The sequence below is a fragment of the Rana temporaria genome, chromosome 2 (assembly GCF_905171775.1).
Source record: "Rana temporaria chromosome 2, aRanTem1.1, whole genome shotgun sequence".
Taxonomy (NCBI): Eukaryota; Metazoa; Chordata; class Amphibia; order Anura; family Ranidae; genus Rana; species Rana temporaria.
In genome coordinates this window covers 520,098,301-520,124,079 of record NC_053490.1, presented here as the reverse complement: position 1 = coordinate 520,124,079, position 25,779 = coordinate 520,098,301, and the positions used below count along the sequence as shown (strand labels likewise).

General features: G+C 44.3%; 1 protein-coding gene across 1 annotated transcript in view; it reads left to right on the top strand.

Annotated features, from left to right (window-relative positions):
* The first annotated feature begins 239 nt into the window (after positions 1 to 239).
* Positions 240 to 25,779, top strand: part of LOC120928012 (cell surface glycoprotein CD200 receptor 1-B-like) — an 88,955-nt gene continuing 63,415 nt past the window's right edge. Inside the window, exons 1-3 of the mRNA XM_040339070.1 lie at positions 240 to 318; positions 11,113 to 11,187; positions 12,154 to 12,453. Of these exons, the coding sequence (XP_040195004.1) occupies positions 11,136 to 11,187; positions 12,154 to 12,453 (352 nt within the window). The 5' untranslated portion in view covers positions 240 to 318; positions 11,113 to 11,135. The remainder of the gene's footprint in view (positions 319 to 11,112; positions 11,188 to 12,153; positions 12,454 to 25,779) is intronic.

Sequence of the window (25,779 nt, the reverse complement as noted above, 5' to 3'; positions counted from 1 at the left end):
ATTTTGTTTGGGTGCCAAGTCTCACGACCGCGCAATTGTCAGTTAAAGCGACGCAGTGCCGAATCGCAAAAAGTGGCCTGGTCTTTAGCCAGAGAAATGGTCCGGGGGTTAAGTGGTTAAATTAGCTGGAAGAGATGAACAATCAGCCGTCTCTTAGTAACTGTTATGGACAACAGAATAATGGGTTTCCCCAGGAGCCGGGGTGTAACAAACCAATCTCTTGACTTTCTTATCAACAGTTCTGGAGTCTAGAAGATGACAAGAAGATTCCAATACATGGCCGGAAAATCGCTTCCTTCTTCACGGGGACTTCCCAGTGTAAGTTCTCAGAAATATAGATAACATGGCCATCCAAGTGTTCAAAGTCCAATTTCAAAAAGTTAAAACTTTGATCTGAATAAGCCCCCTGGTGGTTCTATAGGTCCTAAAAACAACAGATGTATATTATATAATGGAAAATATCAAATGCTTTCCATAATATTTCATTCCTGACTATTTTCATGTCAGCAGAATCACAGTTCAGCTCCTCCTGTGACCCCATAGGACCATTAGCTAACCTAAATAAAAGAGCAACAAGAACACCTTTTGCATTTTGTCCTTGACGCCACGTTAGGCTCCCTCCTCCTACTTTCCCCACCACCAGGCTAATAGGAGAGAGAAGCCGAGCCTCATGCATGCACTTTAGGGTTCCCGGCTTGAAGCCGTAAGGCTACACTGGCTGTGTTCCCGTACCCGCAATGGCGGCGGCAGCCCCCGACAGCTGATGGAATCATCAGCTGCAGGTGACGACATCACCGGACACAACAGCAGTAAATACAGTAAAAGCATTTATTCAAGAAGTGGTGTACATACATGCATGATGATAAACGATAGCATTGCCCATAAAATATTGCACGTGATAAAAGTAACATTGGTACAAGAAGGTATCATAAAGTAGACACAGGCATCAAAGACGTATTTCTCGAGACGTGGCTCGCTTCCTCAGGGGTGGATACAGAGGCGTAGCTTAAAGCTTGTGGGCCCCCTAATGCAAAAGTTGACCTCCCCCCCCGCTCACTACCACCCACCACTTCCACCGTGCATGTAGATGCACCCCCAGCCCGCCAAAATACTCAAAGTGGCTTAAGAGTTTTAAGTTCCCAGAGTTCCTCCTTACAGGGCCGGCCCTATGATGGGACCGGGTGGTACCATGGTACCAGGTGGCACTTTTAGGGGGGCGGCAAACCGACGCCCCTCAGCCAGCTCGTTCCACTGCTGTCTGTGACGAGCCCAGCCAGCGCCGCTGCCTTTGAGGACACTAGCAGCCAGGGGGGAGCAGTCAGGTGCCACTGCCTGCGTGGAGCCCGGCGCCGCTGACGTTAGTGGTGTGTGGCGGGCTGTCAGAACACTTGCAGGGGGGGGCAGTCAGCAAGTGAGGCGCCGCTGCCTGCAAGGACCCCAGCGCCGCTGCTGTTAGTGGTGGGTGGCGGGCGGGCAGAACACTCGCAGCCGGGGGGGGTGGAGTTAGTGAGTGAGCCGGCAGGGGAGCAGAGAGATGATGTTCACTCTGAAACACAGCAAGTGATGATCCGCAACATGTGGCAAGTGACAATCCGCAATGTGTGGCATGTGACGATCCGCAGCGTGTGGCAAGTGACAATCCGCAATGTGTGGCATGTGACAATCCGCAATGTGTGGCAAGTGACAATCCGCAATGTGTGGCAAGTGACAATCCGCAACGTGTGGCAAGTGACAATCCGCAATGTGTGGCATGTGACAATCCGCAACGTGTGGCAGCGGAGGGGGGGGGGCAGCATTTCTTTCTTGGTCCAAGGCAGCACAATGTCTTGGGCCGGCACTGCCTCCTTACAGCAAAGGACAGGGATCGCCGCTGGAGAATCAGAGGACAGGGATTACCCCTGGTAGGTCACTTGGCAGAGCTCCTTTCCTATCCCAGCACTATATACAGCTTCTAAACACACTACACATGGCTGAAATCACATTCCTTTACACACAGTCTTTCAACCTTCAAAGGGTGTATCTGTTTTTTTTTTTTTTGCCGTTCTGACCTGTGAAATTCTCTGGTCAGAACGGCAGTGTAGTCGGAGTTGGCAGATATACCCTGTGCAGATCGTGGCTGACTTGCTGTGTTGTAAAGGAATGTGATTTCAGCCTTGCGGAGGAGGAGCAGTATAGAGTGCTGTAATGCAGTGGGTCTCAACCTGGGGGTCGGGACCCCCTCGGGGGTCAAATGAAGATTTGCCAGGGGTCACCAAATCTTGGGCTGTTCCTGAAGCCTGCACCTCTCACCCAGCCTTTTTTCGGTGGCAAGGCAGAGCTGTCCCTGGAGCCCGCGGCCATGGCCACCCAGCCTCTTTGCGGCCGCCCATTCAGTTCACAGCAAGGCTGGGGGGCAGAGACTAGAGGTCAGATGACTGGTGAGGAATGTAAAGTGGGAGGGGCTGGAGGAGACCCTATCTCCTGATTTCGGTAGAGGTGTCACTGCTACGAGACACCACAAAGTCAGAGACACAGTGAAGCCGGAGACACAGTGAGTAACACTACCTGTGATTATAGTTCCCATTAAAAGTCCCCACTACAGTTCTCAGATCAGCAGATGACCTTGATCAAGAGCACCTAAGTTGGCTGATCAGAACTCCCCGCAGCACTGCCACCGATCCCAACTCCCCACCAGCACTGCCACTCATCCCATTCCCCGCACCCCAATCCACCAAGGAGTAAGAGAAAGAGTAACAATAGAGAATACATGGAAGGGAGAGGAAAAGAGGGGGATGAACAAAGAAAAACGAAGAGAAAGAACGAGAAAGATGGCTAGAGAGAGGAATGGGGGGAAAAAACAAGAAATTAGTATAGAGAGAGATAAAAGGGAAAGAAAGAAGAACAAAGAGAAAGAGGGGTACGTCCTAAAATGTACCATAAGGGGGTTTAATATTGTACAAAAGGAAGGGACTCAGGGAGCGCTAAATGTCAGCGGATTAGGGGCGCAAATTACTTGTCTTGCCTTGGGTGCTGACAACCCACCCTACGAAAATAATTTTACTGTTAGGGGTCCCCACAACTTGGGAAATTTTATCAAAGGGTCACGGCATTTGAAAGGTTGAGAACCACTGCTGTAATGGGAAAGGAGCTCAGCAGCCGGATATAGCATCCAGGGTGGGGGGGGGGCACAACTTAGATCTGGGGGGGGCAAAGCCATGTGACACAAAATCTGGAACCTTCGGCCCTTCAGGGGGTGTTAAGGGATTTCTTTTAGCAATTTCTGAAGGTTTCTCTGTCAGTGTTGGTAGGTGTTGGGGGGAAGGTCACGGAGGTGTATGTCTTCTCCCCAGTTGTCAGGGAAGTGGGGTAAGCGCACATCCCCGGGTGGGGTACAGAGAATCCCAGTTGGTGACTAGGAGACACGGATCGGCGTCTTACCTCACCAGTGACATCAGTCCCATTATGGCTACAGGACGGCACTCTCCTCCTCTTAAATCGCTGAGCTTGGTTATGATTCCATGTTGCCAGCACACAGCACAGACACTTCCCCATCCTGGGCTGTTCTCACCCCGTGCCCCTCCTAGGGTGACCACATGTCCCGGATTGCCCGGGACAGTCCCACAGTGTCCTGGAATGAAACTTATACAGCCATTCCCCGTGCCAATCTGATGCCCCCAAAAAAGGCCACCACATCATCGCTTTACTCACTGACAGTACTTGTCCTGGTCGGCAATGCCTGGAGGAGCACAATCCCCGCCCCCTGCTTGTGATTGGAGAAATCATAAATCCTGCCTCTTATGTCCAGTCATTGTGCTGTGATTCGTTACAGCACAAGCTGATTTTTGGGAAGGGGGTGTCCCTGAATGGTAGTTTGGAAATGTGGTCACCCTAGCCCCTCTTCATTCAGGAAATACCTCACAGCTTCTCCCCAGCCAATGAGAACAGAGGGGTGTGGACTGTGGAAGGCATGTACTGTACAGTACTGGAGTGTGGCTGTGGGGCCCTAGGGCAGATCGGAGCTGGACATTGTGAAGGATATGATCATATGACAGGGAGGCTGCAGTGGCCCCCTGGGGTTTGGGGTGGGGTTGCGATTGTGACCCCTGCAACCCTTTATGCTACACCCATGGGTGGATGCATGTGTGCGATATCTAAATTGAACACGAAGATACAGTGGGGATCGAAAGTTTGGGCACCCCAGGTAAAAATTTGTATTAATGTGCATAACGAAGCCAAGGAAAGATGGAAAAATCTCCAAAAGGCATCAAATTACAGATTAGACATTCTTATAATATGTCAAAAAAAGTTAGATTTTATTTTCATCATTTACACTTTCAAAATTACAGAAAACAAAAAAATGGCGTCTGCAAAAGTTTGGGCACCCTGCAGAATTTATAACATGCACTGCCCCCTTTGGCAAGTATCACAGCTTGTAAACACTTTTTGTAGCCAGCCAAGAGTCTTTCAATTCTTGTTTGAGGTATCTTTGCCCATTCTTCCTTACAAAAGTCTTCCAGTTCTTTGAGATTTCTGGGCTCTCTGTCACGCACTGCTCTTTTAAGGTCGATCCATAGATTTTCAATTATGTTGAGGTCAGGAGATTGTGAAGGCCATGGCAAAACCTTCAGTTTACGCCTCTTGATGTAATCCCCCGTGGATTTTGAGGTGTGTTTAGGATCATTATCCATTTGTAGAAGCCATCCTCTCTTTAACTTCAGCTTTTTCACAGATGGCATCAAGTTACCATCCAAAATTTGCTGAAATTTTATTGAATACATTTTTCCTTCTACACGTGAAATGTTCCCTGTGCCACTGGCTGCAATACAACACCAAAGCATGATTGATCCACCCCCATGCTTCACAGTTGGACAGAGGTTCTTTTCATTAAATTCTGTGCCCTTTCTTCTCCAAACGTACCTTTGCTCATTCCGGCCAAAAAGTTCTATTTGAACCTCATCGGTCAACAGAACTTGTTTCCAAAATGCATCAGGCTTGTCTATATGTTCATTTGCAAAGTTCAAACGCTGATTTTTGTGGTGAGGACGTAGAAGAGGTTTTCTTCTGATGACTCTTCCATGAAGACCATATTTGTACAAGTATCTCTTTATAGTGGAATAGTGTACCACAACTCCAGTGTCTGCCAGATCTTTTTGGAGGGATCGTGCAGTCAAACGTGGGTTTTGAATTGCTTTTCTCACAATCCTGTGAGCTGTTCTGTCTGATATTTTTCTTGGTCTTCCAGATCTTGCTTTAACTTCCACTGTTCCTGATGACTGCCATTTCCTAATTACATTCCGAACAGAGGATATTGACATCTGAAAACGCTTTGCTATCTTCTTATAGCCTCCTTAGCTTTGTGAGCGTCAACTATTTTCAGTTTCAGTTTTCTAGACAACTGCTTAGAAGAAGCCATGGTGCTGATTGTTGGGGCAAGGTCAGATGAGTCTGGGCATTTAAAACCTTTGAGATTGACATCACCTGGTCTTCCCAGAAGATGATTGAGAACAATCCATGACACTGGCAGGTCTCAGCTTTGCAAAGGGGGCAGTGCATGCTATAAATTCTGCAGGGTGCCCAAACTTTTGCAGATGCCATTTTTTTGTTTTCTGTAATTTTGAAAGTGTAAATGATGGAAATAAAATCTAACTTTTTTTGACATATTATAAGAATGTCTAATCTGTAATTTGATTCCTTTTGGAGATTTTTCCATCTTTCCTTGGCTTCGTTATGCACATTAATACAAATTTTTACCTGGGGTGCCCAAACTTTCGATCCCCATTGTATGTGTGACACAGTGATAGATATTATATATAAAAGCAAATGGTGAAAGGGGCTCAGTGGTATAGAACCCCTCTATTGCATTGTAATGTAGGAGAGAAATGTTAGAATTGGTCCGGTAGGCCAGTGGTTAATTTAATGTCTAATTTCAACTTCTTCAGACCCGGGCCATTGTAAAAAGACAGCCACAAGGTGGCTCTATAGGTCCGGGAGGCTGTCTTTTTACAGCCTCGGCTTCTACGGCCACTGGGGGGGCGTGCGCGTGCCTGGCGCATCACTGAGATGCTGATGCACATGCCTGGCGGCCGCAATGTCCACCAAGTACCCGTGATCGGCTGTTACACAGCCAAGGACGTGGATCTCTGTGTGTAAACACAGCGGTCCTGTCAGGGGAGAGAGGAGACAGATGCTGTGTCCCTTGTAAATAGGGACACAGATCGGTCACCTCCCCCAGTCAGTCCCCTCCCCCCACAGTAAGAATCACTCCCAGGAACACATTTAACCCCTTCCTCGCCCCCTAGTGTTAACCCCTATCCTGCCAGCCACATTTATACAGTAATCAGTGCATATTTATAGCACTGTTCGCTGTATAAATGTGAACGGTCCCAAAAATGTGTCAAAAGTGTCCGATGTGTCCGCCATAATATCGCAGTCCTGACAAAAATCACAGATCACCGCCATTACTAGTAAAAAAATAAAAGAAAAAGAAATGTCAGAATTCTATCCCCTATTTGCGCAAAGCAATCGATATACGCTTATTGCAATTTTTTTTTTTTTACCAAAAATATGTAGAAGAATACATATTGGCCTAAACTGAGAAGAAATTGTATTTTATTTTTTTAAATTGGGATATTTATTATAGCAAAAAGTTGTGTTTTTTTCAAAATTGTTATTCTTTTATTGTTTATAGCGCAAAAAATAAAAACCGCAGAGATACCACCAAAAGAAAGCTCTATTTGTGGGGAAAAAAAGGACGTCATTTTTGTTTGGGAGCCATGTCGCACGACCGCGCAATTTTGATTCAAAGTGTGACAGTGCCGAAAGCTAACATTTCGCCTGGGCAGGAAGGTGATATATGTGCTCAGTAAGCAAGTCTCTTTTTTTTTTTTTTTTTAATACAGAGGACCTCAGAGCAGCCAGATACACCTGGTTTATGTTAGTGACCAATAATTCACCACGTTACAATAATATTAGTAACAACAAGGCACACAGGAAATCAGTAACACATAGCACAGGAAGTATCACTTTAAAAATAGAGACATTGGCTGAGACCATTTATTTCTCATCTTGCTCATGAGAACATCTCACCTGCAGACAAGGGCCCGGATTCACAAAGCACTTACGCCGACGTATCTCGAGATACGTTGCGTAAGTGTAAATATGCGCCGTCGTATCTGTGCGCCGTGCCCACAAAACTAGATACGCCTGAAAATAGGCTTCATCCGACCGACGTAACTTGCCTACGCCGGGGTATCGTTGGCGCATATTTACGCTGGCCGCAAGTGGTACTCCCATTGATTTCCTATTCACCTATGCAAATGAGGGAGATACGCCGATTCACGAACGTGCTTGCGCCCGGCGCATAATATACGCACTTTCCGCAAGTCTTACGTCCGGCGTAAAGTTATTCCCCATATAGGAGGCGCAAGTCATGCAAGGGTATGGACCAGGGAACACAGCCGTCGTATTTTACGTCGTTTACGTTGTACGTGAATAGGGTTAGGCGTAGGTTACGTTCACGTCGTAGGCAGTGATTCGACAAATCTTAGGCAGTTGTTTCGACGTGATTCTGAGCATGCGCACTGAGATGCGTCCACGGGACGGCGCATGTGCCGTATGTTTTTTTGTAACTTTATGACGCTCAGTCCTTCATTTACATGGGGTCACGCCTCATTAGCATGGCTCACGCCCACTTCCACCTACGCTGGCTTACGCTGAGGAAACCCAGCGTAGATTTGAGAGCGACTGGGGGCAAGTGCTTTGTGAATACTGTGCTTGCCTCTGTGCGCTGCGCCGGCATAAATATGCGCCAATGTCTGTGAATCCAGGCCTATGTATTTTCTGGCTAACTTCATGCTTCTATACCTGGGTGCAGCGTCCTCAGATGAGAGCTTAAAGCGGTGGTTCCCCCTTAAAAACAACTTTTTTTATTCCACTGCCCCCCCACATTCCATCACGATTAATGCTCTTAATATTTTTTTCCTGCTGTACATACATTAGTACAGCATCTTCATCCGTCCATCCGGGTTGCGAGTCCCGCGGGAGTGGGCGTTCCTCACAGGCTGTTGATTGACGTTTTCCCCAAAAACGAGCTCTCCCCCCGTCGCGTAAGCCGCGTCACGATTGGCGAAGGGAGCTGAACGGCGATGCGCATGCGCAGTATAGCGCCGACTCGATTGGCGAAAGGAGCCGAACGGCGATGCGCATGCGCAGTATAGCGCCGACTCGCCGTTCGGCTCCTTTCGCCAACCGTGACGCGGCTTACGCGACGGGGGGAGAGCTCGTTTTTGGGGAAAACGTCAATCAACAGCCTGTGAGGAACGCCCACTCCCGCGGGACTCGCAACCCGGATGGACTGGTGAAGATGCTGTACTAAGGTATGTACAGCAGGAAAAAAATATTAAGAGCATTAATCGTGATGGAATGTGGGGGGGGCAGTGGAATAAAAAAATTTTGTTTTTAAGGGGGAACCACCGCTTTAATATTGGGGAAGAGGAGGGGGCGGGTGAATTAGAGCTTTCTTTTGGTGGTATTTGATCACCTCTGCGGTTTTTATTTTTTGCGCTATAAACAAAAATAGAGTGACAATTTTGAAACAAACACAATATTTTTTATTTTTTGCTATAATGAATATCCCCAAAAAATCTATAAATTTTTTTTTCCTTTTTTAGGCGGATACGTATTCTTCTACATATTTTTGGTAAAAAAAAAAAAAATATCGCAATAAGTGTATATTGATTGGTTTGCACAAAAGTTATAGTATCTACAAAAGAGGGGATAGATTTATGACATTTTTATTAATATTTTTTTTACTTGTTATGGCGGCGATCTGCGATTTTTATTGTGACTGCGACATTATGGTGGACACATCGGACACTTTTGACACATTTTTGGGACCATTGACATTTATACAGCGATCAGCGCTATAAAAATGCCCTGATTACTGTGTAAATGTGACTGGCAGAGAAGGGGTTAACCAGTAGGGAAGGGGTTATGTGTGTCCTAGGGAGTGATGCTAACTGTTCGGGGGCGTGGCTACAAGTGACACGTCACTGATCACTGCTCCCGATGAGAGGGAACAGATAATCAGTGTCAGTGTCACTAGGGAGATGCTTGTTTACACTTGCCTCTCCCGGTTCTGCAGCTCTGTGACCAGATCGCGGGACTAAAATATACAAGTATTATTTAAAGCGGAGGTTCACTCTAAAAAACAACTTTGTACCATGCCATCCAGCATACTAGCGTCAGCTACAGTATGCCTTTATTTTATTTTTTTGCGCTGTACTTACAGTTTAATCCTTTAGTTTCGTTTCAGACTCCCGCGGGGAAAGGCGTTCCTATGAAGAGGGGAACATGATTGACGGCCGGCTATGGCGCGTCACGCGTTCCGAAAATAGCCGGAAGTAGCACTCGGCTCTTCACAGCGCCTGCGCACAGACTAGGAGCTGACTAGTATGCTGGATGGCATGGTAGACCAAGATTTTTTTTTTTTTAGGGAGAACCCCCGCTTTAAAGCGGAGTTCCGGCCACAATTTCACTTTTTAAATATAAATACCCCTGTAATACACAAGCTTAATGTATTCTAGTAAAGTTAGTCTGTAAACTAAGGTCCGTTTTGTTAGGTTGTTACAGCATTTAGACACTTTATAAAATAGAAATTGACTGGGGCCATCTTAAGTGTGGGCATCATGAAGCCAGACTGTATGACTTCCTGGATTTCAGCCTTGCAAATGTCGCACATGCTCAGTGCTGCACAAGCAGTGTCAGATCAGGTTTCAGCACCTGTGCTGTCCAAGTCACATGATTCTTTGAGACTGGGGAATGCACAGACTCCTGGAAAGTTACACCCACTACATTCCCAGGAGTCTGTGCGGTGTAGGTTAGGAAGCATTAAGCACCTAGGTGCAGGAAGAGGGAAGATTAACTATTCTACCTAGCAACAACACTTTGAAGGCATCTAAAAAAAAATATAAAAAATTCGTAAAGGACTAATGACATTTTTTTAAAACTACTGATGTAATGTTATATTTATGGGTGGAACTCCACTTTAAGTATAAGAACTGTAAATATATCTTGTAATATAGATTTTGCATAGAAATGTATGTTAATATTATCTGAACATTAATCACCATTTATCTCTGATATGTAGAAGTATATCTATTCGTGGACTTCATCCAGACTGGCCTACTTTGACAGGTCTCTCCGGACAACTCGATTCCGAAAAGTACGTCCGCCCGGCGCATTGATTTACGTTGTTTACGTTAGTTTTTTTTCGCCGTAAAGTTACCCCTGCTATATGAGGCGTAGCCAATGTTAGGTATGGACGTCGGGACAGCGTCGAATTTTCTGTCGTTTACGTTGTTTGCGTAAGTCGTACGCGAATAGGGCTGTGCGTAAGTTACGTTCACGCCGAAAGCATTGACTATTTGCGACGTGATTTCGAGCATGCGCACTGGGATACGTTCACGGACGGTGCATGCGCCGTTCATTAGGAGCATCAATTACGTGGGGTCAAGGCTCATTATAATACAACACGCCCACTGCTTGGACAATTTGAATTAGGCGGGCTTACGCCGGCCCATTTACACTACGCCGCCGTAACTTAGGACGCAAGTTCGTTGTGAATACGGTACCTGCCTCACTACGTTATGGCGGCGTAGTGTATCTGAGATGCGCTACGCCCGCCTATAGATAGGCAATTCTATCTGAATCTAGCCCTGCATCTTTTTATGGACTTTCCCACCCTGACCACGAAGCTACAAAGGTAACGTGCAAACCCAAAATTTAACCAGCAGCTCCTACGGGGGTAGTGCTACACGAACATTCAACCTGGAGAGAAAATAGCCTTGTAACATTTGATTTTGTACAACAGTTCACATAAAATGAATGTAAATGCGGTTTTGTAAGACAAAGAGCTCTGCAAAAAAAAAAAAATTCCACAAATTCACCACTTAGTGTAGCAAAAGATATATTTTCTCAAAATAAATGTTTACGTTTTCTTGATGGTTTTGCTGGTGACCACTAATTGTCCACAATGTGTAAGTTCCAAGAACACCATTACACGTACAGGATGTGCGATTCTGTTCATAGCTGTGAGTATCGGTGACACTGTCATAGCACGCTGCTCTTTTTCAGTGTCAACATCTTACCTGCAGACAATGTATCTTCTGGCCGTTTTGCTGCTTCTATACCGGGATGTATCCTCCATAGGTGAGAGCTTTGTATTGGGGGTGAGGAGAGGGGGTGGGGGCAGGGAGGTTACTGTTTTGAAAAGAGAGTTTGCATTTAAAGTGTCTGTAACGCATATCAGTTTTGGACAGTAAGGAAATTGTCCCACCAGGGAGCTCTCCCTTCACTTCCTGTTCCAGAGACCCAACAGGAAGTGAGGGGAATTCTCCCCAAAATGAACAGGAAATCCCCTCTTACATATTTGTCACCAAAACAAGTGTTCCCTATAGATGGTTTTCTCTCATCTTCTGTTCTGGTGACAACCTAAACATTTTAGATTTCCCATCACTTTCTGTACTGGGGAACCGTCAGCAGGACAAATAGAGAGGAGAAATCTTAAAGAAATCTTACAGAAATCTTACAGAAATCTTTTTAGCGGCGCTATACCGCCACTGCGGCTCCCGCTCTCTTCTCTTTTATACTCTGGAGCTCCTGCTGGATTTTGCTTCTAATCCCCTTGTGGAGACTTCCATTTGTGGATGGACATTTTATGGTTACACAACCAATCACATTGCTATAATCTTTTTATATGGACTATAAACTGAAGGACTTATGAATAAATGGTTGTGGAACGAATCATTTGAGTTTCCATTGTTTCCTATGGGGAAATTCGCTTTGATATACAGATGCTTTGGATTACAATCATGTTTCCGGAATAAATTTTTTATTGTGATTCGGAAATTAGAATACATTTGAATCTCCAAATAATAAATTTCTTTTTACGAATTTTGATTTGTAAAGAAATGAATTGCAAATGTCTAGTCAGTCAGGCACCTCTCATTAGCAGATTAAGAATGATAATCTACATTTTTATTCCATGTAAGGTTTCAATATATATGTATATAATTATTAGACAAAATCTATGTGATTAAATGTAAATAGTCCTGGTGATAACAAATGACATTGGATGTCAATGAACATTACACTTAAAAATCTTCTGAATTCCAGATGTTACAGTTGTGGGGAGAAGAGGGAATTCTACAGTTCTACAATGTGGAGGAGATCCTGGAGACCCAATAACGGGAGTTATATGGAAGATCCATCACATGAATAATTCTCGGTGTTTATTCTCATATGCTCCATACAACAGAGGAAGACAGATATACAGCAACTGCAGTACAAGAATTACATTCACCAATAGAACACTGACCATCCACAACACCCAGATCTCTGATGGAGGAAATTATACCTGTGAGATGTCATCTCTCGAAGGGACCTTCATCACTACAACTATTTTACAAGTATTAGGTGAGTAATATCTGATTCCACCATCGTAGGAAAGACAGTTAAATTTAGCACTATTTATGTCCATTGTATACTGTATATGCCTATCACAAACCAAAAAATATATATGTAGCGCCTGGCTATTTTCAGAGCCGGTGCTATTTGAAATTTAGGAGAAAGTTCAGATAAATAGTTGGCTCTGAACTAGTCTAATTGTTTAAATGTGGGTTTCTGCTCTAGCTTGGCTGTGCTGTGTGCTATCCCTTTGTCCAGGGAATCCCGTCACCCCCGGACAGCAGGATGCAGCAGTGGGGTCAAGTGTGTCTGAGTATCACTCCTCAGCAGCCAATCAGGTGTTGGGCCACCTTGCTGTGCATGCTGGGGAGGGGTATTTAGGGGGCAGACGCCATTTCTTCGGGGTTCTTCCTCGTGTGGTGCCCACCATTGGGGTAACCATTCCACCCCTGCAAATGGCCCTCCTGGCCGGGGTGTGCAGGTGTCACAGTTTTCCAGGTTCCGGGACCACGTTGGCCCGGAGCAATTGATCTGCTGTGTGGACCCAGTGATCGAATGGGTCCCGAATCTACAAGGGGTCCTGAACTGTCCGTCCAAAGTAGGAGGAAGCTAGCCGATGAGGAGTCTGTCTGAAGGATACCAAGTACGAGGCTGGTGTTCCAGGAGAGGCCTGTCCATTCATCGGAGGACAACCTTGGTTCTGAGAGGCTGGATGTTGGTCGCCTCTCAGTTGCTAATTCGACCAAAACTAACTGAAGGAGATCCGGGTGCTGAATCTACTGAAAGAGGATTCCGGACCATAATTTTCTTCAACCTCTAGGAGGGTCTGTGGCAGAGACTTAGGCTTCATTCACACCTAGGCGTTTTAACGCCTGAAGCGCGACGCTTCAATACGCCGGAGGGTCGAAATTACATTAGTCTCTATGGACACTGTTCACATCTCAACGCCGAACGCTGAAACGACGATCGCCTGAAGCTCAAACAAGTCCCGGACCCTTTTTTGTCGCGCGTATCGGGCGGTGTGGGCGTATTTGAGCGTTTCCATTACCCATAGAAAGTAATGGAAACGCTCGATTCAAGCGACTTGCGCGACAACGGGCGTTTGCTATGGGCGTTTCGTCGCTTTAATCAATAGAACTTGTCGCCCATGCAGAAGATTAAAAAAATCTACCAACATAGCAACAAGTGATGAAAAGATGATAATTTTTCCTATTGGCTAAAATAAAAAACGTCGAAGTGCAAAACGTCGGAAAACGCTGTATGCAAACGCGCAAATAAGCATGAATACGCGCAACAAAACGCCGGAAAAAAACGCAGAAAAAAACGACCGAACGACCGACGCTCAGGTGTGAATGCAGCCTTAATCCTAAGATCGAGTGACACTCTGGCTGCCAGGCTGGTGAGTAGGGATGAGCCGAACACCCCCCTGTTCGGTTCGCACCAGAACCTGCGAACACACCAAATGTTCGTGTGAACTTTAGAACCCTGTTAAAGTCTATGGGACTCGAACATTTGAAATCTAAAGTGCTAATTTTAAAGGCTAATATGCAAGTTATTGTCCTAAAAAGTGTTTGGGGACCTGGGTCCTGCCCCAGGGGACATGTATCAATGCAAACAAAAGTTTTAAAAACTGCAGTTTTTTTTTGGAACAGTGAATTTAATAATGCTTAAAGTGCAACAATAAAAGTTAAATATTCCTTTAAATTTCGTACCTAGGGGGGTGTAAAGTTAGCATGTGAAATAGCGCATGTTTCTCATACTTAGAACTGTCCCTGCACAAAGTGTCATTTCTGAAAGAAAAAAAGTAATTTAAACCGGACTTGCGGCTATAATGAATTGTCGGCTCCCGGCAATTCAGAGAGAATTCATTCATAAAAAAAAAAGGGTTGGGTCCCCCCAAATTCAATTACCAGGCCCTTCAGGTCTGGTATGGATATTAAGGGGAACCCCGCCGTCAATTTAAAAATAAATGACTTGGGGTTCCCCCCAAATATCCATTCCAGACCCTTCAGGTCTGGTGTGGATTTTAAGGGGTACTCCACCCCAAATTAAAAAAAAATTGCGTGGAGTTCCCCCAAAAATCCATACCAGACCCTTATCCGAGCACGTAACGTGGCCGGCGGCAGAAAAGAGGGGGGACAGAGAGCGCCCCCCCTCTCCTGAACCGTACCAGGCCACATGCCCTCAACATTGGGAGGATGTCCCCATGTTGATGGGGACAAGGGCCTCTTCTCCACAACCCTGGCCGGTGGTTGTGGGGGTCTGCGGGTGGGGGGCTTATCAGAATCTGGAAGACCCCTTTAACAAAGGGGACCCCCAGATCCTGACCCCCCCATGTGAATTGGCAATGGGGTACATTGTACCCCTACCATTTCACGAAGGAGGTGTAAATAGTTGTAAAAAAACACACACATCGTGGAAAAAAGTCCTTTATTAAAAATAAAAAATAAATCCAGCAGTGGTGATCCACTCGGTCATGGCTCCCCGCTCCAACGTTGTCGGTATCCAGCAACGGGTGATCTCCTCTCCGCTCCAGCGATGAAAAGATCGTCTGGGATCCAGAGCTCAGCATCGGAGGCAGCCGGCGAATGACGCTGCTGAAGCTGTGACATTTATTTTATAGGTGAGGCGGGGCCACCCATCACATGACCCCACCCCCTCTGACGCGAGTGGGAAGCCTGGGCTTCCCCAGTGACGTAGCACAGGGTGCATCAGAGAAGGACGGGGTCACGTGATGGGTGGCCCCGCCTCACCTATAAAAGAAATGTCACAGCTTCAGCAGCGTCATTCACAAGGACTTTTTTCCACGGTGTGTGTGTGTGTTTTTTTTATAACTATTTACACTTCCTTCGTGAAATGGTAATGTACCCCATTACCAATTCACATAGGGGGGGCCAGGATCTGGGGGTCCCCTTTGTTAAAGGGGTCTTCCAGATTCTGATAAGCCCCCCCGCCCGCAGACCCCCACAACCAACTGCCAGGGTTGTGGGGATGAAGCCCTTGTCCTCATCAACATGGGGATATCCTCCCCATGTATAGGGCATGTGGCCTGGTACAGTTCAGGAGTGGGGGGGGTCTCTGTCCTCCCCTCTTTTCTGCGGCCGGCCAGGTTACGTGCTTGGATAAGGGGTCTGGTGTGGATTTTTGGGGGAACTCCACGTCATTTTTTTTAAAATTGACGGCGGGGTTCCCCTTAATATCCATACCAGACCTGAAGGGCCTGGTAATTGAATTTGGGGGGACCCCACGCTTTCTTTTTTTTTTTTTTTTATGAATGAATTCTCTCTGAATTGCCGGCAGCCGACAATTCATTATAGCCGTGAGTCCGGTTTTAAATGACTTTTTTTCCTTCCGAAATTACACTTTGTGCAGAGATAGTTCTAAGTGCGGGAAACATGCGATATTTCACATGCTTACTTTACACCCCCCTAGGTACGAAATTTAAAGGAATATTTTACTTTTATTGTTCACTTTAAGCATTATTAAATTCACTGCTCCCGAAAAAACGGCCGTTTTTAAAACTTTTTTTTGCATTGATACATGTCCCCTGGGACAGGACCCAGGTCCCCAAACACTTTTTAGGACAATAACTTGCATGTAAGCCTTTAAAATTAGCACTTTAGATTTCTCCCATAGACTTTAACAGGGTGTTTCGAATTTGCCGCGAACACCCCAAATTGTTCGTTGTTCGCCAAACAGGCGAACAGGCAATGTTCGAGTCGAACATGAGTTCGACTCGAACTCGAAGCTCATCCCTACTGGTGAGAGAGGCCTATCCAGATGCACTATACCCACTCTGGCTGGAGTGGCGAAGTAAAGTTGTCGTTGGGAGCAGGACTGTTTCCCTATCCAGTTACACCTGAATTTGCCATTTCCTTTTCTCCTATCTCTTCACCCATTTTTACTGTTATCGTTTTTACCCAGCTGGGTAATAAAAGCACAGAAAAGACACCTGTCGTGTGGACATTGCCTTTATTGCAACTCTCATCAAATACCCTAGATGGCGGAGATACAGAGGTAAACGTGCCACCCAAAACAAACCAGCAGCTCTTTCGGGAGTAGTGCTACACACAATTGTCCTAATAAATTATGTTTTATTACAGATTGTTTCAAACATAAAACTAAATTCTGATGCCTTTAATACGACATGTAATAATTGAAGCTTTAAATGGAAATATCTATTTAAAACATATCTAAACCAAAAGCAAAAATATATTGCAGATTAAGAATTCTTTGATGTAGTGGCATCATTAAAACGGCCTTGCCTACACACGATCATGAAAAAAAAATGCTCTAGCAAAGCGTGGTGACGTACAACACGTACAACGGCACTATAAAGGGGAAGTTCCATGCGGATGACGCCACCCTTTGGGCTGATTTTGTGTTAGTAAAAGACGATTCGCACTTTTCTGTCTTTTACAGCGTGATGAATGTGCTTACTCCATTACGAACGCTAGTTTTACCAGAACGAGCGCTCCCGTCTCATAACTTGGTTCTGAGCATGCGCTGGTTTTTCACGTCGTTAAAGCCCACACACGATCATTTTTTACAACCCGAAAAAGGACAACGTTTAAAACATCGTGAAAAAATAGAGCATGTTCAAAAAAAAATGTGCCCGTTTTTCAGAACCCGAAAAATGCTCTGAAGTCCACACACGATCGTTTTAAATGACATTTTAAATAAACGTAGTTTTTTACAACCCGAAAAACGATCGTGTGTACGTGGCATTAGATTCACCTTGTGAAGCAAGTCTGTAATTTTTCAACTTCCTTTAACAGACCGAGCTGTACAGCAAAAGTGCCAGTTGGAGACTTCAGACAAACCATTTACCACTGATAGGTGCTTACCATAATCTGTTTTGATTAATTTATAAAAAAAAAAAAAAAGTGTTATCTCAAAAGGAAAAAAAAAAGAATATAGCTTTAAGGCTGGGTTCACACGATTGCGAATTGGATGCGAGTTCCAAGCACATGATATTATTATAATCAATGTTCAGTAGTCCGCACAGTCTCAGTCAAGATGCAGAATACGTGTGCATAATGTGAATATTTCACAGAAGATGTACATCTGATAAACCATTGGCAGCAATAATTTAGTAGTATATGGTTTAGTAATGAGTTAATTTTTTCCCCCAGCTCAGCCCTCTGTGTCTCTGGATATGAACAGCGATGGATCTCCGGAGTGTAGAGCCATTGGTGGATTGCCGGCTGCAGAGATCTCCTGGATCCCACACTCAGATGATATAAACACATCAGAAATGGAAGATTTGGATGATACCTGGACAGTGATCAGCACTTACAACAAGTCTGATGGAGACAACGTGACATGCCTTGTGTCTCATCCCACATTTGGGAATCTCTGGATCCAGTCAATTGTATCACCAGGTAATATCGGAGAGTTTATTTTAAGAATGTTAGATTCCCCTAACACACATAGACATCCAGCCTTCTTACTCTACATTCAAAAGCCGAAATGTTGGAGGATGCCAGTCTATGGACATCAACGTTTTTTCCCCATTGTAGCGCAATCAGACACAGCTCTACGTTAGAGAGGCAACACTGCTCCAAACTCGGAAATGCAACAGCATTGCCACCCTATCACAAGAAGCTGCATCATTTGATTTGATGCAATCTGTTTTTTGCTCATCTGGCACCAATATCCTAATGCCTCGTACACAAGATCGGATTTCCTGTCTGAAAAAAGTTGGATGTTTTTTCCGACGGAATTCCGCTCAAGCTTGTCTTGCATACACACGGTCACACAAAAAGTCTCAAAACCTTTTGAGCGCTAAGAACGTGGTGACGTACAACACTACGATGAGACGAGAAAAAGAAGTTCAATGCTTCCGAGCATGCATCGAATTGTTTCCGAGCATGCGTGATTTTTTTCCCATCGGAATTCCATACAGATGAACACATTTTTTCAGTTGGGAAAATAAAGAACCTACTCTCTATTTTTTCCCAGCAGTTTTTTCGTTGGAAAAAGTCAGATGGAGCATACACACGGTCGGGATTCCCGGCCAAAAGCTCTGTACGGGGCATAAGGTCCCTGAGCAAAACTGTGAGGGCCTCTCTCTGCCTGATGCTTAACCCTTCCTCCTCTTCTCTTGGAGGCTGGGCCCCCTGACAAAAGCTCCCCCTAGGATTCCTACACCCACCTAATTCCTTCCCCGCTCCACTCTCTGGCCCCTAAGGCCCCGTACACACGAGAGGATCGATCAGCTAAAATTGATCCGCGGATCGGTTTCAGCGGATAGATCCGCTGGTGTGTACGATCCAGCGGATATTTATCCGCGGATATTTTTCGGGCCGACCGATTTCCAGTGGATAAAAATTTCCTAACATGCTAAGAAATCTATCCGCTGGAATCAGCTCCAGCGGATCGATCCGGTCGTCTGTACAGACTCACGGGATCGATCCGTCCAAACCCATCCCTCGCATGCGTCGTAATGATTCGACGCGTGCGTGGAATTCCTTATATCACGCATCGCGTACGTCGCCGCGTCATCATTGCGGCGACGGCGCGACGCGTCACCGCAATGGGAATTGGGCGCGGATTTCAATCCGATGGTGTGTACACTCCATCGGATTAAAATCCCCTGAGGATTTATCCACGGATACGGTCCGGCGGACCGTATCCGCGGATAAATCCTATCGTGTGTACCCGGCATAAGTCATCTTGGGTCCCTTCAGTAGACATTGTTGGTCAGGTGCTTCATTAACGCCCCTGTGATTAGCTGTTCTGGGGTTTGTCTGTAGAGTGTTGTAGTATTTTTTTTAATTCCACACTACACGCCATACACCATGAAGTAACACCTACCTTATTGGCCACACCCCCAGGTCCTGGCAGGTGGTGTGATATGTACTATATGTATATCACGGTTCCTCTTATTGAAGTCTCTTTTTGTTGTTTTTATATGTTGAATGTCTGCCTCCTGTTCCCAATGCCTCGTACACACGACCGTTTTTCGTGTTCTAAAAAATTATGTTTTTTTTTATTGTCATTAAAAACGATCGTGTGTAGGCTCCAGAGCATTTTTCACGATCTAAAAAAATGGGCATTAAAAATTTCGAACATGCTCTATTTTTTCATGATGTTTTTAACGTTGTCGTTTTTAAGGTGGTAAAAAATTCTCGTGTGTGGGCTTTAACGACGTGAAAAAAACGTGCATGCTCAGAAGCAAGTTATGAGACGGGAGTGCTCGTTCTGGTGAAAAAAAGCAAATCGTCTTTTACTAACACGATATCAGCAAAAGCAGCCCCAAGGGTGGCGCCATCCGAATGGAACTTCCCCTTTAGAGTGCCGTCGTACGTGTTGTACGTCACTGCGCTTTGCTAGAGCATTTTTTTTTCACGATCGTGTGTATGCAAGGCTGTTTTAATGATCGGGTTGAAAAAAACATAGTTTTTTCTAGACCCTTAAAAACTTAGGCCCGGATTCACATAGCACTACGCCAACCTATCTCTAGTTACGCCGCGTAAGTGCACAGATGCGCCGTCGTATCTATGCGCCGGATTCTTAATGCAAGATACGCCTGAAATTTGGCTTCCTCCGACCGACGTAGGTGTCCTACGCCGTCGTAGCCTGGGCGCATATTTACGCTGGCCGCAAGGGGCGCTCCCATTGATTTACGCGTAGAATATGCAAATGACTGAGATACGCTGATTCACGAACGTACTTGCGCCCGTCGCAGTAATATACGCCGTTTACGTAAGGCGTACGTCTTGCGTAAAGTTATTCCACCTATAGGAGGCGCATCCCATGCAAAGGTATGGACGGCGGAGCAGCCGTAGTATTTTCCGTTGTTTACGTAGTACTACGTGAATAGGGCTGGGCGTAGGTTACGTTCAGTGATTCGACGTATCTTAGGCGTCCTTTCTGACGTGATTCTGAGCATGCGCACTGGGAGCATCCACAGGATGGCGCATGCGCCGTTCGTTCGACCATTCATTTGCATGGGGTCACGCTTCATCTACTTGTATCACGCCCACCTTCCACCTACTTTGAATTAGGCGGGCTTACACCGACAAATTTACGTTACGCCGGCGCAACGTAGGGAGCGAGTGCTTTGTGAATGTTGTTCTTGCCTCTCTGTGTTACATCGGCGTAGCGCATATGAGATGCGCTACGCCGGCAGAAAGATGCGCCGATCTACCTGAATCCGGGCCTTAATTTTATAGAACCCGAAAAACGGCATAAGAGTTGTGGGTTTTAGGCCATCTTACCATTGGATCCCATTCATGTTAGGGACTGGGTCAATAGAGATGGTTGGGAACTCATGCTGCAATGGAAAGGGGTTTCCTGCCGGGGGCACTGCACTGTACAGTGTAAATTGTTTATGTTTCTTTAGATAACATTATTAGATCATTGTCATAACCAACCCAGACAGGATTGTAAATATGATTAAAAAAAGATGACAGTAACCTTCACTGTGCCATTTCCTTTGCCTTTAGGTTGTACTCATTTTTGGAGAATTATTGCCCTCATCATCTTCAGTTGTCTTGTCATAGGAGTCTTTTTATACTGCAGATACAAGTCCAAGGCAATACCTGTGTAGGAATAGAAACATAATCTAAAGTGGAACTCTGGAGAATATTTGTAATCCCAAGAACAAAGTAAAGCAAGCAGAAACAAATGACCAGAGGCCTCTCACCACTCCTGATGATTCAGTGATAGACAATGTCTGTAGACTCCTCTCTGTATCTCTGAAGTCTCTGATGCAGCATTACTGGAACATCAGCCCAGAACAGAAGAACAGCGGGTCCCTGAAATATCTCACAACAGATATTCTCTCCGGACTCAGCACACATTCAGTCTGTTTTCTAGGCAGCATAACCAACCCGCAGCTGCCCGAGGCACTGGACACCCAGCAGCAATCAGTAACCGTACAGCCACATGTTTCTTTCCAGTAGACATGTGCAATTCGTTTTGTTTCTAATTCGTTTTTTGAATTTTCGTATTTACGAATTTTCGTATTTACGAATTTTTTATTCACGAATTTTCGTTTACAAATTTACGAATCTTCGTTTTTCCGAAAATTCCTACTTACGAATTTTCGTATTTCCGTATTTTTTTTACGAATTTCGGAAATTTGGATTTTCGGAAATACGAAAAAATTTCGGGTTTTTCGAATTTTCGAATTTTTCAATTTTCGAATTTTCGAATTTTTCAAGTTTCGAATTTTTCAAGTTTTGAACTTTCGAATTTTTCAAGTTTCGAATTTTCGAATTTTTTATTTTTCAAATTTCGAATTTTTCAAATTTTAAAATTTTCAAATTTCGAATTTCGAAAATTCGAAATTTTGAAAATTGAAAAATGTTTCAAATTTCGAATTTTTCAATTTCCAAATTTCGAATTTTCGTATAAATCGGAAATACGAAAATTCGAAGTTCGAAATTCGAAAAAAAATTTTGTTTTGAAAATTTCGAATTTGAAAATTTCGAAATTTCGAAAATTGAAAAATTCGAAAATCGAAATTTCGAAAATTGAAAAATTCGAAAATCGAAATTTCGAAAATTGAAAAATTCGAAAATCGAAATTTCGAACAATTCGAAAATGGAAAAATTTGAATTTTAGAATTTTTCAAATTTGTAAATTTGAAAAATTCTAAAATTCAAATTTTTCCATTTTAGAATTTTTCGAAATTTCGATTTTAGAATTTTTCAATTTTTTGAAACATTTTTCAATTTTCAAAATTTCGAATTTTCGAAATTCGAAATTTGAAAAATTTAAAATTTGAAAAATTCGAAATTTGAAAAATAAAAAATTCGAAAATTCGAAACTTGAAAAATTCGAAAGTTCAAAACTTGAAAAATTCGAAACTTGAAAAATTCGAAAATTCGAAAATTGAAAAATTCGAAAATTCAGAATTTCGAAAATTCGAAAACCCGAAATTTTGAAAAATTCTAAATCTTCGAAAATTCGTACATTTCTGAATTTCGAATTTCGAAAATTCATTTTTTTTTCGTTTCATTCGTTTTTTTCGTTTCATTCGTTTTTTTTTTTCGTTTCATTTGTTTTTTTTTTTCGTTTCATTCGTTTTTTCCGTTTTTTGCTTTTTCGGAAATCCGAAAATTTCCCGAATTTACGAAAAAAGAAAAAAAACGAATGAAACAAAAACGGGAAAAAATAATTTTTCGAATTTCCCGAATTTACGAAAAAATAAAATAAACGAAAATAACATAAACGAAAACAACAAATTTTTTGGCAGTGCACATGTTTCTTTCCAGCAGCCTAAACTCTGGCATTCCCCCCATACTGTGTTCTGTTCCATCCATTGGTGGGGCGCTTATTCAAGCACCTCCTTGACCTAATATCCAAGTACTGCTTGTATTCACAGTGAAACATACATACATTAAAAAATGTATCTAGTAGAATGTGACTGACACTGGCTATATAGGGTGACCACGTGTCCCGGATTGCCCGTCCATTTTGCAGGTCTGTCCCGGGCACATTCATTCTAGGACAATACAGTGTCCCGGAAGGAAACTGACACAGCCACCCCCCCCCCCTCCCGGGCCAATCTGATGCCCCCAAAAAATGGCCGCCACATTACTTCTTTACTCACTGACAGTACTTGTCCTGGCCGGGAAATGACTGGAGGAGCACAATCCCCACTTCCTGTTTGTGATTGGAGAAATCATAAATCCCGCCTCTTGTGTCCAATCACTGTGCTGATTTTTGGGAAGGGAGGGTGTCCCTGAATGGTAGTTTGGAAATGTGGTCACCCTATGGCTATACCATGACCTGGAAAAAAATAAGAACCTAGGGGTTGATTCACTAATACTGGACAGTGCAAAATCTGGTGCAAAGTCTGGAGAACACCTGCACACTGTCACTGGGACTTTTATGGATTTGGCGCGGGGCACCATGTTACATATTAAATCATAAAAAATAAAATGAGTAGTTATGGACTGATCTGGGATGGGTCCTAAATCTATATGTACATATAATACAAAGGTATGATGTATAGCCACAGCATTAAAGCAATCCATTTTAACCACTTGAGACCCGCGCTATTGACAAAAGACGTCAACAGCGCGGCTCTCAAGTGCCAAGTGGACGTCTTTGGACGTCTTTTTAAAAGCATTACCCGCGCGCGCCACTGGGTGGCGCTCTGCGGGTAAACACTGTCCCGGCGCATCGCTGAAGAGCCGATGCGTGTACCTGGCGGCCGCGATGTCCGCTGGGTACACGCGATCGGCGGTGACACAGCAGGTGACAGCAGGGACGTGGATCTGTGTGTGTAAACACAGAGCTCCACGTGCTGTCAGAGGAGAGGAGACCGATCTGTGTCCCTTGTACATAGAGACACAGCATCGGTTACCTCCCCCAGTCACCCCCCTCCCCCCACACAGTTAGAACACACCCAGGGAATACATTTAACCCCTTCCTCACCCCCTAGTGTTAACCCCTTCCCTGCCAGTCACATTTATACAGTAATGAATGCATTTTTATAGCACTGATCGCTGTATAAATGTGAATGGTCCCAAATTTGTGTCAAAAGTGTCCGCCGCAATATCGCAGTCCCAATAAAAATCGCAGATCGCCGCCATTACTAGTAAAAAAAAAATAATAAAAAAAAATCATAATTCTGTCCCCTATTTTGTAGGTGCTATAACTGTTTTACAAAAATACGTAGAGAAATACGTATCGGCCTTAACTGAGAAAAAAAATAGTTTTTTTTTTTTTTTTAAATGGGATATTTATTATAGCAACAAGTAAAAAATGTATCCATTTTTTTTAAATTGTCGCTCTTTTTTTGTTTATAGCGCAAAAAATAAAAACCGCAGAGGTGATCAAATACCACAAAAATAAAGCTCTATTTGTGGGGAAAAAAGGACGTCAATTTTGTCAGTTAAAGCGACGCAGTGCCGGAAGCTGAAATTTCGCCTGGGCACGAGGGGGTTTATATGCCCAGTAAGCAAGTGGTTAATATACACAAAACATATACACGTAAAGCATAAACCCTCCTCCGTCATATTCAGACACAATTTATAAAGATACCCTTGTGGATGCTTGATCATATCTCATCACCTGGTATATACATTCAAAAAGAGATAGTCCCATATGCATATGGTAATAAAAAATTATTAATTGTACCAAAAATATTGAGCAAAAAAACACGCATGACACGCATGAATTTTGGAGGATCCATTAGTTGTAAACATTGTATCCATTATGGCATGTGTAGTTCCCCTTTGGTGCTGGATGTACATTCTCCATATAGACTGTATCATCCTGGAAGTCTCTAGAAAACTGTAAACTCCGACCATCTAGACCAGTGATGGAGAGCCTTGGCACCCCAGATGTTTTGGAACTACTGTAGCACTACCCCCGAAGGAGCTGCTGGTTTAGATTTGTTCCTTCCGTTACCTTACTGTTCCGTGCGTTCGTCTCTGGGGTCCTCCTTGAAGAAGTGGTTAAAGGAAGAAATGTCTGCCCCAGACACCAAGTGGCAGATTGACAGAGATCGGCGTATCTCTGTGCGGGCGTAACGTATCTCATTTACGTTACGCCGCCGCAAGTTTTTCAGGCAAGTGCTTTATTCACAAAGCACTTGCCTGTAAAGTTGCGGCGGCGTAGCGTAAATCACCCGGCGGAATTCAAATTCGACGGGTAGGGGGTGTGTTTCATTTAAATGAAGCGCGTCCCCACGCCGAACGAACTGCGCATGCGCCGTCCCTAAAATTTCCCGGCGTGCATTGCTCTAAATGACGTCACAAGGACGTCATTGGTTTTGACGTGGATGTAAATTACGTCCAGCACCATTCACGGACGACTTACGCAAACAACGTAATTTTTTTAATTTTCGACGCAGGAACGACGGCCATACTTAACATACTTAACGCCTCATAGACCCAGGGGAAACTTTACGCCGGGAAAAGCCTAACATAAACGTCGCAACTTTACTGCGTCGGCCGCGCGTACGTTCGTGAATTCGCGTATCTAGCTAATTTGCATACTTGATGGGGAAATCAACGGAAACGCCACCTAGCGGGCAAAAAAAAATTGCAGTTAAGATCCGACAGCATAAGAGACTTATGCCTGTCGGATCTAATGAATATCTATGCGTAACTGATTCTTTTTTTTTTTTTTTTTTGCCCATTCAAGCAGCTTTATTTGCCACAATAAATTATCCAGTGAAAGCCAACAATTCACAGATCACGGCAGTTATTCAAAGAACTTGAAGTAACGAAAACATTTGCCCAGGAAAGCTTCCCCTTTCCTTTTCAATCTGCAGCCACTATCATTTTCTGAAAACACAATGCAGTATGGCTACCTGGATTTGTTCTGTGCACAACTCACCAATTTCCCCAGAAGTCTGCACTAGGA